This window comes from Ammospiza caudacuta, chromosome 1, assembly GCF_027887145.1.
Source record: "Ammospiza caudacuta isolate bAmmCau1 chromosome 1, bAmmCau1.pri, whole genome shotgun sequence".
In the NCBI taxonomy this organism is placed as follows: Eukaryota; Metazoa; Chordata; class Aves; order Passeriformes; family Passerellidae; genus Ammospiza; species Ammospiza caudacuta.
In genome coordinates this window covers 72,307,954-72,327,248 of record NC_080593.1, presented here as the reverse complement: position 1 = coordinate 72,327,248, position 19,295 = coordinate 72,307,954, and the positions used below count along the sequence as shown (strand labels likewise).

Here is a 19,295-nt window from a genome sequence, read left to right as displayed (position 1 = left end):
GCATCTAGTTCAATTGTAACAGTCATTTTAAATTAAGGGGAAAGGAAGCCAGGCTGTCTAGAAGCCTTGGCCTGTATAGGATGTTCTGCTGGGTATCATTCCCTTTTTTTTTTTTTTTTTCACCACTGCTGGGAAGCCTTGAGACAACTCTGGGTCCTTGACCTGCCCAGGAGCCAGAGGTCAGTCAACCCAGTTAAAAAAGAAACAAAAAGAAACTTTTGTGACCCAGGTTCCTCTGCCCTGGAGATAAATGCCTTGTATGAGAAGTCTGCAATGCAAGTGTGTTTGCTCATGGGTGTGCTGCTTTGCCAGTGCAACAGAATTAAAATCTCTGCTACTTTAGAAGTGATCCAGGTTTCCAGTTTGATTTGGGGTTAGCTAACCTTTTTAATAGCCATGGCAAGATGTTTGCCTCCTCTTTGTCACACAGAGGGCTGCAAAACCAAGAACTTAAAACACAAGTGGTTCCAACATTATTTATGTAATTTGTTGGCTTTTAGTCTGCCCTCACTGATGTACATCCTGGTTATTAATGTAAAAAGAAATCAAACTGGATGTGACAGTACTTTAGGTTATTTGAGGAAGGCTTTGCAATGCAGAAAAGACTTTCCTGTGTGTTCAGGTCAGGTGGGGATTTAGAGGAAAAACGAATGCTCAGAGTGAACAGTTAGACCTTTCTGCTTGTGTCCTTTTATGTTCCATTTGGTTCATGAAAGGTTTGGGTGCCTTTGAAGTGTCTGCAGTGTGTGGGGAGCTCGCTTTTCCTGCCTTTGGAAGAGAGCAGTAGGGAGCAGGGGTAGGTCATCTCTCCCAGCAATGCAGGGCTGTGAAGAGAAGAGTATAAACAGAGAGGGCTGGGCCCTTTTTAAGTCTTTACTATGCTCCAGGAGATACTTGAAATTCAGGCTAAAGGCTATGTTGGTAGTAAATTGGAGGGTAGAGGATCAAGTGCCTGTGTGAAAATTGGACTGCACAAATGGGGAATGCAGAAGGGCTATGCCTGCTGTCAGGACCACAGGCTGGCTCTTGCAGGTTGGTGCAGGATCAGGATGGGGCTGATTTCTGTTTTGTGGGTATTTTCATTAAAGGCTGTTACTACATATTCTTGTTTCTAAACAACTATTTTAATTTTTTTTTTCCATTTAGGGGGTGCTGTGGGTCATACAGGAGATTTCATCTGAGTCCAATGAAAAGAGCACAGAAACTTGTTAAAATGTGTGGAGATGCCTAAGTTTAAAAAGTCACTTTGCTATACTGGCTTTCATCAAACTAATGGCAAATTCGCTCTGTATTCCTGCAGGGGCTGGTTTGAACCAAATAGCTCAGGGGTGAAGGCAGGGAAATAGAGGCCAGATAAACAGAGTAGTGCAGCTGACGCCTCACTCATAGCAGCTCAGTTATTGTTGGTTGCACACAGGCACGTAAAGGTAACCACCACCTTGGATGTCCTGCTTCGTTTTCTACTAGTAAATGTCTTACTAAGAACTGAGAGAGTAAAAAGGGTGCTCTTTTCACATTTGAAGTTGGATCATCAAGTCAGCAAGTCCATCCATTGCCTCTCTCCCCTCTCCTTTCTCCTTGCAGCAATATCCGGTGCTTCAAGATCGACCAGCCGTCGGCGGGCGACGCGTCAGGTGCGCCGGCGGTGTGGAGCCACGGCTACACGGAGGCGTCCGGCGTCAAGAACAAGTACGGCCGGGCACGGTGCTGTGTGTGAGCGCCTCTGTGCCGAGACAGAGAGATGCTTTCCTCAGTGCAAGCTTTGGGGATGTTCTAGGGTTTGCAGAGGCCAAGCCACGTCCCTCCATTTGTGTACCAAGCTCTCCTGCCTGGCTCTCCCTTTGGGTCTTTGTTGGGGAAGTTGCTAAGATACAAGGGCAGCCGACACATTTGGTCTATGCAAGACTCTGCTACTTGCAAAAGATCTGAGTGTTTAAAAGCATTTTCCTCTTTGCAAAGCTTCTTTATCTTCAACCAAAGGATGTTTACCAAGCAAATCAGAGATACTAAAAAGAGAAAGAATGGCCAAAACTCTGAATATTCATAGTGTGTGGTGCTCCTGTGACTAAAGGCAGCACTTGACAAATAATGTACCAAGAGTCTGCTAGTCTCTGTGTTGCTGGCAATGTCATGAATCTTTCTTTGTTCCTCAAATACCTTTTTAGAAATCTTCTGCTACCTAGGTTTCTGTAGCAAGTGCCAGCAAGCCTTTCCTGACTCTTAACTGATTTGACACACAACTTGGTTATCAGCACGCTAGATCCCAAGGATGGCTTTTGGAGCAGCAAGTGCAGTTTAAATTGGTGTTGCTTCAGCGATACTTTCCCTCCCATTTTTACAATAAAAAATTCACGTGCTGAAAAGGAGGAATGTGGTGTTCACAGGGATCCCAGGACCAGGGACCAGGGAAGGGATGAGAATGTTGACTCCATGTTTCAGAAGGCTTGATTTATTATTTTATGATATATATTATATTAAAACTATACTAAAAGAATAGAATAAAGGATTTCATCAGAAGGCTAGCTAAGAATAGAAAAAGAATGATAACAAAGGCTTGTGACTGACCGAGACAGTCTGAGACAGCTGGGCTGTGATTTGCCATTAATTAGAAACAACCACATGAGCCAATCACAGATGCACCTGCTGCATTCCACAGCTGCAGATAATCATTGTTTACATTTCGTTCCTGAGGCCTCTTAGCTTCTCAGGAGAAAAAATCCTAAGAAAAGGATTTTTCATAAAACATATCTGTGACAGAGGAAGAATCCTTATGGCTTAGCTGGAACCTCCAGTGTCTCTCCATGTTTTAGCACTGTTGATTGGCCTGACTCGACCCCACAGCTCAGAAAGCAGTCCTGAAATACCTGTGACTAGAGGTGGTTAAAGCTCAGAGCAGGCTGCATCTCTCTGGTCAAAATGACAACTTGACAAACTAGTAGTGGGATAGAACCCCTGATGTTTTCCTGCTTTGTTTTTTCCCTAGGCTGTGTGTGGCAGCACTTTCGGCCAACAACTTCTGTGACAACCGGGAGGCGCTTTATGGAGTGTTTGACGGGGACCGCAATGTGGAAGTGCCCTACCTGCTGCAGTGCACAATGAGTGACATCCTGGCAGAGGAGCTGCAGAAAACAAAGAATGAGGAAGAATACATGATCAACACGTTCATCGTTATGCAGAGGTGAGTCTTGGATCTGAAGCTTTTTTTTACCTTGTCTGTGCTGACAGTGCAGTTTCTTTGCTTTCAGGTCAGGCACCTGCTCTTGCTTGGAAGAAATGTGGGAGGGGGGGAAAAGCCTTGGTATCTGGCTACAGTGCTTCCTTTTATTGCTTTTTTTGTGAATATTGCCTCAGTTCCTTTAAGGTGCAGGGAGAAAAATTCCAACACCTCTCCAACCAAACAAAAAAATCCCAACTCACCTGCAAAGTTACTAAAATGCTTATGCCTAAGTGGTGGGTGGAGGTTTATTCATTTTTGGTATCATCTCCTGAGTATTAAGGTTTACAATTGGCCATAACCAAGTCAGTGGTATCAATGTCTTGATCATCTTTTTAAACTTCCTTGCTACAACTGCCTGCAAAGCCTGAACTCATCCTTTCTGTTTCTGCATACCAATTCAGGTTATTTAAGGTTATGCAAATATTTAAAACACAAAGTCTGACTTCTTTGAAATCCCTTTGGCCTTTGAATATTATTTGAGCAGGACCTATCACAAGCTCCAGAGAGTTGTGTGAGTCACTGTGAGTGTAATAGTAGTTCTGTGTAGTGGTTTGGAAACTGTGTGTGCTGTTCTGGTCAGAAGAAGAAATTGTGCCTAGGGAGACACTGGGTGAAGGAGGAGTATGAAGGGAATTGAACAGAGGAGAGTGAAGAGGTCAGGGAAGCAAGAGGGGAAAGCAAATAAGCAGCTTAGAGACTGAGTAAATGGATCAAATTGAAACTAGCATTGCTTCTCGTTGAATTTCTGCACCCTTGGAAAGGAACAATACTGAAGCTGTTGTATTGGAAAAGATAGGGAAGCAGTAGGGTGGCATTGACTCTTACAAACATAAGGGAGAAAACACTTCCTTCCCATAATTGCTTATAACAGTGCCTCAGACTGCTAACTGAGAAGGTGGTTGCCATATACTTAAAATATTCAAAAATAATAACAAATTTGAGTACTGGAAGTACTTATTAAGTGGTTTTGTTTCTTGTTTGCTACTAATGCAATTTACAAGGAATGCAGCATTCCTACAAAAAGCCAAAAAGCTCTTTTTTTGTTGTTTTTTTTTTTTTTTGTCTCCAATCAAAATCGGCTAACCATTTCTTTGGAGAGCCAGAAATAGTATTCATTCCATTTGCATTTAGCCACTCACTGATGCTTACAGATGATATGCAGCACTCCTAGAGTTTAGAGTTTTCTATTTGTAAAACATAATGTAGTAAGCACATTGAGCCTTGGTTGCAAATTTAGTTGTCCATTCTCTCCTCAGGATTCTGATATTTTATTTTTTTTTGTCATAATTTGATAACTTTTAAGAGCATTATCCTGAAGATATCACAAAACACTGAATCTCTGCCTTTTGCTTTTGCTCAAAAGTAGAGGGTTCTTACAGACAGAATTATTATTTTTATAACAAATTCCATAGCTTCAGAAGCCAAAGCTCTATCTGACCTTTAAACAAATATCTGTTAGATGTAAAGGAGAAGACAGCTGTGAAACTCTTAGAAGTGCAAAGATTTTTTTTCTAAAATTGAGCATATTTGACTATCTGCATATGTGAAAATAACACCCTGCCTGAGAGTTGCACATGGGATCCCTGCAGTGCTGCTGCTGTAGTGTCACAGTCTTCAGTGGAGACTTTTGTTTCTGTCCCAGTGATCAATAGAGCCAGTGCCCCGAATGCTTCTGCTTGTGAAACAGCGGCTGTTTCTCCACAGTGCTCCTAATACTTGTTTTCCAATTAAAGAACAATCACTGTTTTGTTTAAATTCCAGGAAACTTGGAACAGCTGGACAGAAACTTGGAGGCTCTGCTGTCCTTTGCCATATAAAACACGATCCCATGGACCCTGGTGGATGCTTCACGCTAACCTCAGCAAACGTGGGGAAGTGCCAAACTGTTCTCTGCAGGAATGGGAAACCTCTGCCTTTGTCCAGGTGTTACGTGATGAGCTGTGAAGAAGAGCTGAAGAGGATTAAGCAGCATAAGGCCATTATCACAGAGGTTAGAGAGCAGCTGGGGAATGTTGCTATTTGCAGCTTCTTTGGAGAGCATTTGCACAGCAGTGCATGAAATTACATGTTGATATCAGTAACCTCTAGGAGGTGGTGTTCATGTGTGAGTTTCTTAGTTGCACTTCTGCTTTCAAGGTGATTCATACCATGCAGTCAAGTTGCTTTTCCATTCCATTGCCATGCTGGACTTCCATTAGCTTTCGAGAGTGAGCAGCTGTTAGCATGTTGCATTGAAACAGGAAAGCAGATACTTTCCTTCTAATGGGAGAGGAATTGCTGTGTTGGAGCTGTCATGGGGAGCTTTTCCAATTAAAAAGGATGAGAGGGCAGAGCACTTGGAGCAATGCCGTCCTTCCCTTAGGAGACTCCTTGCTCCTGGCAGGCTGACTTTGCTGTCTGAGCTGTGTTCCCAGAACTGCCCTTTGACAGGCTGCTCTTGAAGAGAGCACTTGCCCAAGAGGAAAACTCACCCTGTGCTCAGCTGAACCATGAGAGAGGAGAAAACTGTTTGTTCCTTTCTTAGAAGCTTGAAGCCACTGCTGTCAGTTTTGCTTTGGCTTTTGTGACACATGCAGAGGAATAGATAAGTATCGAATCCTCCTAATGGTGGGGGAAAGGGCAGAAACCTCCCTGCTGTGTGCCTGAGAGCAGGGTAAGCGTGTGTGTGGAGTAAGTCACGTGTCTGTTGATCTTGCCTGGGAAAGGTGAGGGCTGGGATCTCAAACGTGACAAGTTGAAAGGGGGTTACTCCAACATAGTGTGCATCAGGGAGGCACACTCATTCTGTGGCTCCATAGAGGAAAAGGGAAATTTCTGGGCTGAATCTTCAGATGACTGACTGATTTTATGTACACTGATGGCTTATCACTGCTGTCAGCCTTCTAATGGGAAAGTTAACAAGCTGACATGGGGGCTTTTTTTTTTTCCCTGAGTGATTTTAAAGAGGAAGCTTTTTTAGTCCTGGTTCACTTTTCTGTGGTTATCTGCTTTATAATAACCCCTACAGTTATTAGCTGGACCCAAGGAGTGTAAATCCTCACCTTTACTGTTCTTGTGGAATATGCAATTAGCAGGTGCAGCTATCCCCAGCAGGCTGACAGATAGCCAGACTTGCTGTTTCAGACACTTGCTCTGCTTATTCTGGCAGCTTGGATTCTAACCAGGACAGGATTCTGGGATTTGGACGTGCATGGGATTCTATTCTCAAATGCGTCCATTTTTACTGATGTTATCCCTTTAGATACTACTCCTCCTCCCTTTGGAAATGTCATATCTAAGTAGAGATGTAGTAAGTAATTGGGGCGTGTAAAACATTTCACTACAACTCAGCTGACTGAGAAATGCAGACTTGCTCTCTGCTACATTTGACTTGCATGCTTAATTTAAAGGGTTTTTTAAAATGAACCTTGGTTTCTAAAGTGATGAGCCAAGATGAAACCTACAGTTGTTACAGCTGCAAGAGAAGACTTGTGACTGAATGAGCTGCCCCTGTATCAAGTGTGTGATGCTTTGCTCTGTCTAAAGCCAGATATCGTGGGTGGAGGAGGGATAAGTCTGACTCACTGGTAAAAGATTTGTCCAGTTGGCTCTTGCAGCTGCAGCAGAATAGATGGCTCTTTGTTGCAGCCTTCTGCTTTGTTGGTCTGTGCATAGGTGGTGCTGGTGACAAATCAGTCGGGTGTAGGAGGCGCAGCACAGCATTGCAAACCAGCCCTTGCTGTGCTCTCATCCCAGCTCTGTCACCTCCTTGCAAGTCACTTTGCTTGTCTGTCTCCTTGTCTGTGAGTGGCAGTGTTGGGGGTACTGCAAAAACAGCCATCAGTAGAATACAAGGAGAGGCAGGTACTGTATATCATTGTCTATCTTGTTGCCTATTTCCTGTCCTTTCTAATTTCAGGATGGCAAAGTGAATGGTGTGACAGATTCCACAAGAATCTTGGGGTACACCTTCCTTCACCCAAGTGTTGTGCCGCGTCCTCACGTCCAGTCCATCACCTTAACTCCTCAAGATGAGTTCTTCATTCTCGGGAGCAAAGGGCTGTGGGACAGCCTCTCCATGGATGAAGCAGTTGAGGCTGTCAGAAACGTGCCTGACGCGCTGGCGGCCGCCAAGAAGCTTTGCACTTTGGCCCAGAGTTACGGCTGCAACGACAGCATCAGCGCCGTGGTGGTTCAGCTCAACGTGACGGAGGACAGCTTCTGCTGCTGTGAGCTCAACGGGGTCCCGCCCCCCAGCCCAGGCATCTTCCCCCAGTCCGTTAACGTGGTCATCAAGGACAGGCCCGCGGACGCGCTCGGGATGCCGTCCTCAAGCAGCGGCATGGCCTCCGAAATCAGCAGCGAGATCTCCACCTCGGAAATGAGCAGCGAGGTGGGCTCCACAGCCTCAGACGAGCCTCCCCAGGTGGCCATGAACGAGAACAGCCCCGCGTACCCCGGGGAGCAGCGCTGCATGCTGCACCCCATCTGCCTGTCCAACTCCTTCCAGCGGCAGCTCTCCAGCGCCACCTTCTCCAGCGCCTTCTCCGACAACGGCCTCGACAGCGACGACGAGGAGCCCATTGAGGGCGTGTTCACCAACGGCAGCCGCGTGGAGGTGGAGGTGGACATCCACTGCAGCCGAGCCAAGGAGAAGCAGCTGCTCCAAGTGCCAGTGGAAGCCAGTGACGAAGGGATCGTCATCAGTGCCAATGAAGATGAGCCCGGCCTTCCCAGGAAAGCGGAGTATTCTGCCACGGGCACCATAGGGCGGCGGCGAGGCAACGGCTCTGTGGCACCACACGAGAGGAGCCATAACTTAATTGAAGTTGCAACGGATGCGCCGCTAAGAAAAACCGGGGGCTACTTTGCTGCTCCAGCACAACCTGATCCTGATGACCAGTTCATCATCCCTCCAGAGCTGGAGGAAGAAGTCAAGGAGATTATGAAGCAGCACCAGGAACAACAACAACAGCAGCAGCAGCAGCAGAAGCAGTATCCCATGGACCACCTGGCAGACTATTATGACACACCACTATGACCCACTCTATTTACTGTTCAGAAATAAACTAACAAATAAGGAGACTTGACTGTGAGACCCAGTTGGCTTGCATTACAGCAGGGGTTTTCCTTATCCTTTTCCTTTATATACTTCCTTTTCCTTATCCTGCCACTACAGATAACTGCAGCTTTTCAGTTTGTTAGGTTTAATATTCAGTGACTTTCTTCTAGAGACGCTTGACTGGTAAAGTTTAAAATAGTTAACCCTCCCTTAACATATCAAGTGTAAAAACAGGAAAACAAAACAAAAAATAATAAAAAAATAAAAAGGTTTAATATATTGCTGAGAAACAGATGATGATGTAATATTTTTTAAAATGGCTTGTTTGTTTTGTTTGAAAAGCAGGGCAGTAGCCAGTGCTAAATGATTTAAGTAATATTGTAATACTGTATTTCTTTGAGAGAAAAGGCTTTTTTTGGTCTTGAAAATGATAGACATTTGTAGAATATGGAGACTAACTCCTAGGAGTTGCTTTACTCTTTCAGGTGACTTAAGTCACTGAGATTCACTAATTTTCTCTGAGAGAACAGTTGATTGGGAAATTCCTGTAAATAGCTCAGTGTTGTATAGTGATGCTTACATGTTTTGTAGCCTTGGCATTAAGGACACAACCTGAAAAACTGACCTTTTTTCTTAAGCGACTCTTTGGGCCATGGTCATTAAGCGTAATGGACTGTGTGGCTGTGTATACAAGTAAGCTAGAGCCCAGGTGGTGTAGACTGTTCAAAGAAACCCACTTTTTCCTCCAGTCTCTTTCTTTCCTTACTTTTACAGACACGTTTTGTTTGTGTTCCTTACTGCTGCCACAACCAGCATGATTGTATAGAGCTCATTTGCTGTAGAACATTTACATACCAAGAGTTATATTAAAGCCGAATGCACAAATGAACATGTCATAATTTTTGTTATAATAAATATGAAATTTACACCCATGTCTGCTTTTATGTCTGACTAGCTGAGCAGCAGCTCTCAAACAGCAGTTTGCTGTGGTTCCTCAGTGTGCTGCTCAGTTAAACCAAGAAGTGTTGAGCTTTTTCAGCTCTATCACATTTTTACACTAACTGCAGAAGCTCACTTGTATTTTCAGAATTCAAAGGTTGTGCAAAGTGGCCTTTAAAAACCAACTCTCTGAGGAATTGACCTGTTCCATTTTTTTCTTTCTTGGTACTAATGCAGCACTATTGATTTGCCCTTTGCCACAATATTGACAGTGCCAGAAGACTGAAGAGGAGCGGTGTGCTCTGCTGGCTCTGTCCCACTGGGACTGAGTGACTGAAGATAGAAATGATGAAGGGGTAACAAAAGGTAGAAGGAAAGCAATGGATACTAAGAGAAGAAAGAAAACATGAGGAGAAGGCAGAAAAGTGAATTTAAAACTACCTATGTAATTTTGCTCCAATGTGCTTCATGAACATGAGTTCGATGGCAATCAGACTTTGGTAGCAAAGGGGCATCTTTTTGTGATTCCTGTGGGAAAGGAGAAATATTCTTTCTCAGTATTGCCCTCAGCCAACTGCTCCTTTTTACCACTTCTCACTCTTTAAAAGCTGAAGTAGCGTGCAGTCATGACAGTGTCTTGTTCCTGTTTGGCATTTGGTCTGTATTTGGGAAGAGGACTGTGGTGACAGGCTGTTGTCCTTATTCTGTTCTAGGCTGAAATAGCCAAGTTAGAACAGGATTGCTGTTAACAGAAGATTTTTAGTTACTTTTCCGTAATAACAATAACAACAGAGGAGCAAACACTAAAATACCTGGTTTGATAAATGTTTTTAGCACTGTGTACTGTAGATCTAGAAGATTGTATTTCATTGTAATTTGAGCTTCAAAATATCTCTTTCTTAAAGAAAACTCATTAAATAATGTATTTAAACAAAAAGGGTTTATGGTTTATTGGTCAGTAACTCTTAGATGTTCTTTGGTAAACAGTTTGTATATTTCAGATTTTGCTGAAGTGATTCGTTGTCCTTGGAAAAGGTTCTCTTTTTTCCCTTCTGTTCTGATGCTGCTTGAGGCTGAAGGTGATAACTTCCTAGCAAGGACACTACCTTTATTTTCCTGCTGCTGGTGGAGGAGTAACCTTGCTGTCGCTGCCTGTGTGCTAAGGTGTCTGCTGTGCTGTCCATGGGGTAATTCAGAGAGAGGAGCAGAGGGCAGAACAGGGGTGGAAGGGAAACTGTTTCATGTGAGCTAAATGATGGTGGCTGATACTCCTCTTATGTGAATAGAAGGACATGCACATAGGCTCTGTAAAGACCTTCCCTTCCCTCCATTTGAAGGACAGACTCCCAAGAACTTGCCAGCCCCTGTGGTTTCCCTCCTTATGCCCTTACTTTGAAGCATAGATGGTCAAAACTGACAGCCCACTGAAGGCTGCCCCTTTCAGCCTGCTGCCTTCTGTAAAGTTAGCAGCAGCATCCTGGAGTCAGAGCTTCTGTGGCAGCAGAGTGACAGGATTTTGGTGGAGGAAGTATACCTTTGGATTCTTTGTCCTGCCTTGAAAATGTGGCTGTGCTAGTAGCCTGTCTTAGCAAGTTATAATGTGAAGGATTGATGGATTCATAGGAGTGATTCCATCTCTCTGCTGGGCTTTGTGTCATGTGTTTAGATTGCTAGGTTGGATGGCTTGCTGCATGTTTGTAAATAGCATTTATTTTTCAACAGAGGCAAAAGGTATTTTGTCCTGGCTTTAAACTGATTTGAAAAACAAGGTGCAGTGTTTGCAACTCATAATTTTTTCTGGACGTTACTGTCCCCTTTCACAAAAGTGAGTTGGTGTGTTCCGACCTCATGAGCTCACTGATTGCATCTATATGCACTAATAGTGCACGTGATTTTTGGATTATGTTCACAGTGTATTTTGCACAGTTTTGACCTACTGGGAACTGTCTGACTCAAAGAGATGTGGATTTATTTGCAGAACTTGACAGCTGTAGCAGGGATGATGGTTGGGAGCTAAAAAGAAGGCTTTCAGCCATGGAAAATATACAACCCCATTACTTTTATAATCGAACCTTGCATGTCCTTTGAAATTTGCTGATAGTTTTATCTGAGACAAGCAGAAATGTATGAATAAGAGGAGGTAGATGGCTGATGGCAGAGAAATGAACATATTCACCTTCTTTTCTGGAAGATAATTTTAAACAGAAAGTTGTGGTACTATTGAGAAGTAACTGAGTGGCTTCTGTGCTTGTAAATGGGAGCCTTTTGTGAAGAGCCATAAAAGCTTGTTTCTTGCTTTCTGCCCATAGTACTCTAATGTAGCAATTTTGTTGTGCCAGAATAGCGTGCTGGCATCCTGCCTGTGGCACCACCATCTCCGTGATGGCAACCACTATGGTGGCATGACCTTCCTCTGTCTTACTGGCCTCAGAGCATGCCACTGCATCCATGTGGGTTTTGTCCCTCATGGCTACAGAATGTGCTGCTGCTGTAGTGCCCCATAAGTCCTGCTTCAAGTAATCTCTTTGTAGCAAGCTTGGTATCATCACCAGCCCTTGTATTTGCTGCTCATACAGGTAATTTTCCAGCAAATTGTACCTATTCTATTTTCTTTTTAAGCATAACTTTGCTGCTTCAGAAGTGTATCTGTGTGGGGCTGGGTGCTAATGAAATTGTCACACTTGGCTCTGAAGGTAATTTCTGCATCTCTGCACCAGTCATGGATGGTGCCTCTTGGGTGCAGCCTTGCAGGTCTGGGCTTGCAAATGTGTACTTGGGTGGGATAACCCCGTGAAGGGTGTTCTGGTCTGGGGGGCAGGAGCGCTTCAATCAATTCAAGAAGAGCAGTAGGATTCAAAGGAGTGAGCAGGACAGTACCTTCAGCCTGATCTGCCCGATTTCCCTGCACACTGCCAGCCCCTTGGTGGAGAGGTGTGCTTTTCCTAAGAGGAGAAGGCACCCAAGCCAAACAGTTCTCAGCAGTGCTGTTGGGTCAGGTCCCTCAGCACTTTGGCTGCAGGGGGGAGCTACACGGCCAGAAGGTGGTAAAAATATCTTTTGGGCTTGGAACCAGGACAGTCTTAGCTCTTAAATGACTATGTTTACTTTTCTCTGTTAACCTGCTTTACTGCCCTGCTTTGTTAGTTCAATTGACTTGTTTGGGTCTCACGTGTGCTATTGTTGCCGTAATTGTTTTGTCTTATAGATGTGTTACCTGCGTGCTTGCACTGAGGGTTTCACGGGGTGCTGCGTGAACCAGTCTGTTTCCTCTTGATTGCTTGCATTTTGCTGTGCCTTAGACTGATGCTCTAAGTGTTCAAATGCCCTGCCAAACAAGACTGCTGCCTCTATGGAAAGCTGAAAGTTAAAATTTGTCTGCTGCCTGAGAGCAAGTGACTCTTTGCAGCCATTTCAATCAAAAGGTGGGGGTGGAAAACCCCCAAATATTAAATAGATTAACTGCAGCCCCAGGGCAGAATCAGTATACCATTTATCTGGGACATCAGTGTGGGAAACGGTCCTGATTTGCTCCAAGTCCCTGGTTTAAATGCTTGGTCCCTGCTTTTATCTAGACCATTTTATTTGTATTTCCATTCCTGTTGAGGTCAACAGTTCATCCTTTAGATCATCCTTTCTCTGGCTGACAAGTTTGGATTCACCTGTGGTTGACTTGGATACCTCATCCTACGTTTTATCTCATGCCATGAGCTAAGCTTGCCCTCTAGGCTGAGGCTAAGATCTGAACGAGGCAGCTGCTATCTCATCTTTTTCCATATTTTTTTTAATATTGTAAGCTAAAGGGAGACACTTAAAACTGCAAGAGCTCATCAGAAGCATGAGGAAGCTGTTGTATAATAAGTGCAGTGTGACAGGGACCTGGGACAGGCAGGACTGGTCTGCTCCCTCATAGGGAGACCCAGGAGCCAGTGATCCCCTGAGGCTTTCTGCTGTAGGATATTCAGGGTGCCTGGTTTACAATCAGGTGTGGATTCCTGCACGTCAGACTTTGGGGGAGAGGATGAAGTATGCAGTCCCAAGGCTGGGAAGTAGTTCCTGCTGGTGGATGAAGTTCAGCTGGCTCTTCTTGCCCTGTTGCCCATTAGGTTCTCAGTGCCAGTGTCCTGCTGCTCATCACAGCCTCTGGTGCATTTGGTGGTTTTGTTTGAGCTTGTTCTTCTGTGTCTCTCATTAAAATTAAGGAAACAGACAGAAAAGGGATCTTTTACCAACGGTTCTGTAGAATTGTCTTTGGAGGTTTGTGTTAAGGGCATGTAGGTAACTAAGGGGCGTCCCAGGGCCCATCAATGGGCAGGGATGGGGCGCTGGAGGTCTTCAGGAGCTCCCAGTGCCATCAGCCCTGTGATGAGAGCTGGGCACCAGACACAATGCTCTGAGCACAGCAGGCTCTTCTCCCCTTGTCAGATTCAGCACAGCTGCACCAAGAGAAATAAATGTGTTTTAACCATAAAGTTGTCAGTATTGACTCGTGGAACAGATGGGATTGTTTTGCTAATTAAATGTATGCTGTTGAATGCTTTAAAGGAAATTGGGATGCAGAACTATGAAGAGAGACTGATATAGCAGAAGTCTGTGACTTGTAAAATGCTTTTTCATTTTAATTCCTCTTAAGGAGAGACCAGCATTTTGTGGAAAAAAAATCTTGCGGTAGGTGCACTTGCACTTAGTACTTGGTCCTGAAATTACAGAATGTATAGTGACATACAGTGCACAGAATAGTGCATAGAATGCATAGTGAAGTTCTCTGCTCAAATGTATTTAAAATTGGATGGCAAGGAAGAGCAGATGCTGCTGTGTCTTTTTAAAGTAGCCAAAGCTGTCCTCCTGAAAGGAGCAAATCTCCCGGAAAGAAAGCTTTGCCAGGTCACCTATGGTAGTTTAACAAGGGGTTAAGGGATTTTGAACATTTAACAAGAGGTTAAGGGATTTTCCTGCTCTCTCATTTCAGTTGGGCAAAATTTGACCATAAATTTTCAGAATTTGTTGCTTTGCTGTTCAGAATCAGCTCAAGTATCAGCAGAGTCATTCCCTGACATTTTTTCAATGCTTAGGAGAAGGGTGGCTGTAGTGATGAGCTGGGGGTCGGCCTCTTTCTCCGGGCGACAACGGATAGAACAAGAGGACACAGTCTCAAGTTGCGTCAAGCTAGATGTAAGTTAGAAGTAAGAAGGAAATACTTCACAGAAAGAGTGGTCAGAAACTGGAATCATTTACCCAGTGAGGTGGTAGAGGCATCATCCCTTGAAGAATTTAAAAAAAGACTGGATGTGGCACTTGCTGCCATGATCTAGCTGAACAGTTAGAACATCGGCTGGACTAGATGATCTTATAGGTCTCTTCCAGTCTTGAAAATTCTGTGATTCTGTGATTCTGTAACATGGGAAAGGATGTCCCCAGACCATCCTGCACCTTCAGAAATAGGAATGTCTAGGAAGGGGGATCCATAGCAAGAGACCTTCCCCACTCCCAGTGGTCTGTGGCTTGCGCGTGTTTGAACCAGGAGCATGTCGTTGTGAAGATGATCAGAGATGGCTTTCAGGCCTCCTGGCTTTTTCTGACGAGGAGCTGAGCGTGTATATTTGGGGTGGGGAAAGGCGTATTCCCGCTGTCCGTGTTACTTGGGAGCTGCAAGGGCTCCCCCTCGTGTTCCCGCGGCACAGGACCAGCGCTGCTGCGTCTCCTTGGCTGCCATGGCACGGCGGCATCCCGGCTCCCACCCATCCTGCGAGCCGTGCAGGAGCACCAGAGGCCCGGAAAAGCCTTTCTTCAGATGAGCAAGGGAGGCAGCAACACAGACATGGCAGGAGTCTGCTTTGCACCGACTGAGGGCTCTCAGAAGCCTCCTAAGTGTTACTAACACATTGGCTGTGAGTCCAAACGAGGATGTGAGGGCTGAAGGAGCCAGGGAAGCCACACCTGCAGTGCTGCCAGGTAAAACAGGATCTTAGCAAGATCTCCTGTAGTCTTAGCAAACGATGTGCAATGAGATCTTGATCCCAGCATGTCTTATTTATTTGGACCAATAAACTGCCTAATCTTCACCATCAGAGCCGATTCACAAGTCTAAAAATCTGAATCCCCTTTAAGGTGCACAAGTGCTGAAGCATTCCAGAGAAGGGCAGTGGAGCTGGTGAAGGTCTGGAGCACAAGCCTGATGAGGAGCAGCTGAGGGAGCTTCTTTGTTTAGGTTGTTTAGGAGAAAAGAAGGCTCAGGAGCTGTTTCCACTCTCTGCAACTGCATGAAAGGAGGGTGTAGCTAGGTGGAGGTCAGTCTCTCTTCCTAAGTAACAAAATGAGAGGTAATGGCCTCAGGTTGGACCAAGGGAGGTTTAGAAAAATTTCTTCACCATTAAGGGTGTTCAGGCATTGAAACAGGCTGCCCAGGGAAGTGGTGGCATCACTGTCCCTGGAAGTTTTCAAAAGATGTAGCTGTGGGCACTTGAGGACATGGTTTAGTGGTGAACACAGCAGTGCTGGGTTAACAGCTGGACTTGATGATCTTAGAAGTCTTTCCCAACCTTAATGATTCTGTGATAGAGCCACCTTGTTGGGGAATTACTCTTGTACTCTGAAGCAAGGAAAACACCCTGTTTGCACCTGTGTGCATCTGTCTCATGAGCCTTTCTACATCCTTCTGAAAAACAAATTACCTGTAAAACACATGCAGGCATTTCCCAGACTTGAGCCCTTCAGCAGGGCCTGAGAGTTTTGGGGAGCGCAGTAGCACTTGCAGGTCTGTGTGTGAAAGGCATGCCTGGAAATCAATAGACCATTTGTAGTAATGAAGGGCATCCTGTGACTTGCCTGTTTTGCACTGTCACACGCCTGAACCAATTACATCAAACCCCTTGACAACTGGTGGACCTTGCAGGGATCTCATGTTTTATTTATGACGGGTGATGCTGAGCATCTGTGACAGTTTTTATGCTGTGCTGGCGTTAAGCTGCTGCAATACCCTGAGCGCCACCATTTCTGGGAGACGGATGATTTGAAGGAGAAGAGTAACGACGAATGTCACAGCTGTCATAAACACTGCACTTCAGTGGTACCCTTCAGTAACTTACCTGAGTCTTGAAAAAGAAAAGGAGGTGTCCAAGTTCAAGTGGGATTGAGGAATCTGACTTACTGAAGGTCTGATGTGTATCTGTAGCTTTGCTCAATTCTATGGTGAATGTAAGCTGTGGTGGAAAACTACCAGAAGAGTAACTTTAATGAAGCCAAGTCTGCACTAGGAGTAAAACACATGGATTATGAAAGAAAAATTCCATTCAAACTGTTCTTTAGTGCTCTAATCCCTGTATGTATTCTCATCAATTTAAAGCAGTTTCCCATGTAAATTGAGATGCTAACTTTTCTTAATGCTAAGCCTTGAATTCAGTTTCTGCTGTTGCACAGCCTGTTTGTGTCCCTAGTTGCTTCTGCACATTGGATACACTCAAACTCTTCTCTGGAGGACTCATGGAGAAAGCTTAAGTTGGGGTAAAATCTATTATAGTGTGGGAAAGTTTTAATTTTCTTTTGTCATTAAGAAAATAGGAGAGCTTCTTGTTTCTGGTTACCTGAAAATTTCCTTTCTGTGGATGGGTACAAAGGTCTTTCCCCCTCACAGCTGCTCTGCAGCAGGATGGCAATACCCTAATACATGCAAATCTTCCAGCAGCACCAGATTTCCAATTCCAGATACATGAATTATTTGGGAAATGTAAAGGTTGTATTAAGCTTATTTGAAAGAGTAAACATCCTCTCTCCTCTTTGTCCTCCACCCCCCCCCCCAGTTTTGCCTTTCACACTGAAACAAGAGACCTGTGTCCTTGGATGTTGATTTGCTCTCTTTTGGACAAGATTTACCCCAGACTAAACAGTTTTATCAATTTGTTTGAATAAAGGACACATCTAGGAAAATGGGTACTCAAAGGTGCACAGCCCAGCATGATGGAATTTTCATGGCAGTCTATTCAGTGTTGGGATGCAGGATCAGGGGAAAGGATTCCCTCCCCTCCTTCCTCCTCTCTACTTTCTTTTTTTAAATCTTTCTGTCCTTCTCAGCATAAATATCTTATGTCCTTTGTTTCCTCCTCAAGATTAGGGCACGGAGAGGCATTTTTTTCAGACAGATTGTTTTTCTCTGAGAATCTTCTGTGGGGAGAGGTCCCTCTGTGGGTAGCTAATGCTGGGGGGCTCAGCTGGAGGCTTTTCTCTCTGACTGACTAAAGCTGTTTGCTCACACATTGAAGCAGAGTGGTGCAAATTGATGGTTTAAATCCAAAGGGGCTGGCCAGGAGTCTCACAGGTAACTCTGAGATGAATGAGGTGCTCAGCCCAGTTCCCTTCACTGGTGACCTGTCATTTGCAGTGGGGCTTTTCTCCTGCCAGGCAGCTCCAGTTCACCCTGCAACCTGCATCCATTTCCTCGTGTCTCTAGGGATAGTTGCCATTTTAATCCTCACTGTGAAGGTTCAGAAAAGGCTTGGTGTGCCAGAAGGCTGAGTGCTGTACCCAAGGCTTTGAGGTTGAGAGATGCTGTGCTGTTTACCCCCAGCCTCTTGCAGAAGGGCAGGTTTGGCCCTTGCTATCCCTGCTTCCTTCACAGCAGGTGAGGAGCTGTGGTGGTCACAGAGGGCAGGCTGAATGCAGCCTGGGGATGCCCCTTACCAAAGAGGGACTGAGGGTGATGGCTGTGGGCATTCCTTTGGATGCAGGTGGATTAGGCTGTCAGGGGCTGTGCCAGAGAAACAGCTGAGCTTGTTTTCAGTGCTGCCCTTGAAGGCTGCACAAAGGCAACGCAGACACATGTGTGCACAGGGCCAGCAGCAGGGAAAGCTCAAAGGAATGGCAGGGCTGACAGGAGCATTTGTTTACTGGTCCAAATGTGGATTATTGTCCCATACTAACTGGCAGTCACTGCTCAGAGGTAATGGTCAGGCACAGCCATCTCCAGCAGAAAGTGGGAAGGCTAATCTGCCCTGGAAGAAGGACCACCTGCAACGGCAGCTGGGGACAGCAGCCTGTTGTGGCCTTAGTCACATGTGTCTGCTAGAAAACCTCTGCTCTTGTATTACACCTTCCCAGCTCACACAGTTGGGACTTTGATGACTTAAAGGACATCAAGCATGGTGTTATGGTTGGAAAGCAGGGGGGTTTGGATTGTTCTGATGGCATTTGGCATCTCCTTCACCCCAACAGGTAAGAAAGCTGCTTCTTTCCTGCCTTAGTCCTCTGAGAAGTATTTCTGGGATTTTCCCCTCTCCTCTCCACTTCCTTCAGTGAAGGTGAATGGAGGAAATGACACTGTTTATTACCTCTTCACAATTATTTCTTAACAATCTTTCTTCATGGTATCAAGGAAGGAAACAAATTTGAGACAGAAAACTTTCAGGAAACTGTCAATCACTGGGTTGTGGCTTTCTTTGGGGTCCCTTTGCTTGCAGTGTTTCAGGACCTCAGTGTGTTTGTTGATGACGTCAGGCTGACAGCTGGAATGCTTGGGGGAAGGGATGCCATCCACAGCCACCTGTCAGGGTCTCCAGGCCTAAGGGCTGGGCCAAAGTGAACCTCACAAAGTTCAAACAAGGCCAAGTGCAAGGTCCTGCACCTGGGTTGGGACAATCACCAGGATCAGTACAGACTGGGTGCTGAAGGGATCAAGAGCAGCCCTGTGGAGAAGGACAGGAGGGATAAAAAATAGTGCATAAAAATGGATTTGAACTGGCAGTGTGCATTTGCAGCCTGGAAAGCAAATCATATCCTGGGCTGCACCAAAAGCAGCATGGCCAGCAGGGTGAAGGGGAGGATTCTGTCCCTGGGCTCTGCTGTGGTGAGACCCCATCCAGAGTGCTGCATCCAGCTTGGGGGGTCACCAGCACAGAAGGGACATGGACCTTTTGGGGAGAGTCCATAGCAGGGCCAGGTCAATGATCAGAGGGCTGGCTGTGAAGACAGAGAGAGCTGGGGTAGTTCATCCTGAAGAAAAGAAGACTCTGGGAAGATCTTTTTGTCTTTCAATATATAAAGGAGGGCTGAAAAATGTGGAGAGACTTTTTACTAGAGCCTGTAGTAACAGGGCAAGGGGAAACCATTTTA

The 19,295-nt window shown here is 45.2% G+C and overlaps 1 protein-coding gene across 1 annotated transcript in view; it reads left to right on the top strand.

Annotated features, from left to right (window-relative positions):
* PHLPP1 (PH domain and leucine rich repeat protein phosphatase 1) overlaps positions 1-10,047 on the top strand; it is a gene marked incomplete at its 5' end in the record, with an annotated part of 136,779 nt that extends 126,732 nt beyond the window's left edge. The window contains 4 exon segments of the mRNA XM_058803147.1: positions 1,585-1,689; positions 2,984-3,178; positions 4,979-5,207; positions 7,116-10,047. Coding sequence (XP_058659130.1) covers positions 1,585-1,689; positions 2,984-3,178; positions 4,979-5,207; positions 7,116-8,237 — 1,651 coding nt within the window.
* Between the last annotated feature and the right edge of the window lie 9,248 nt (positions 10,048-19,295).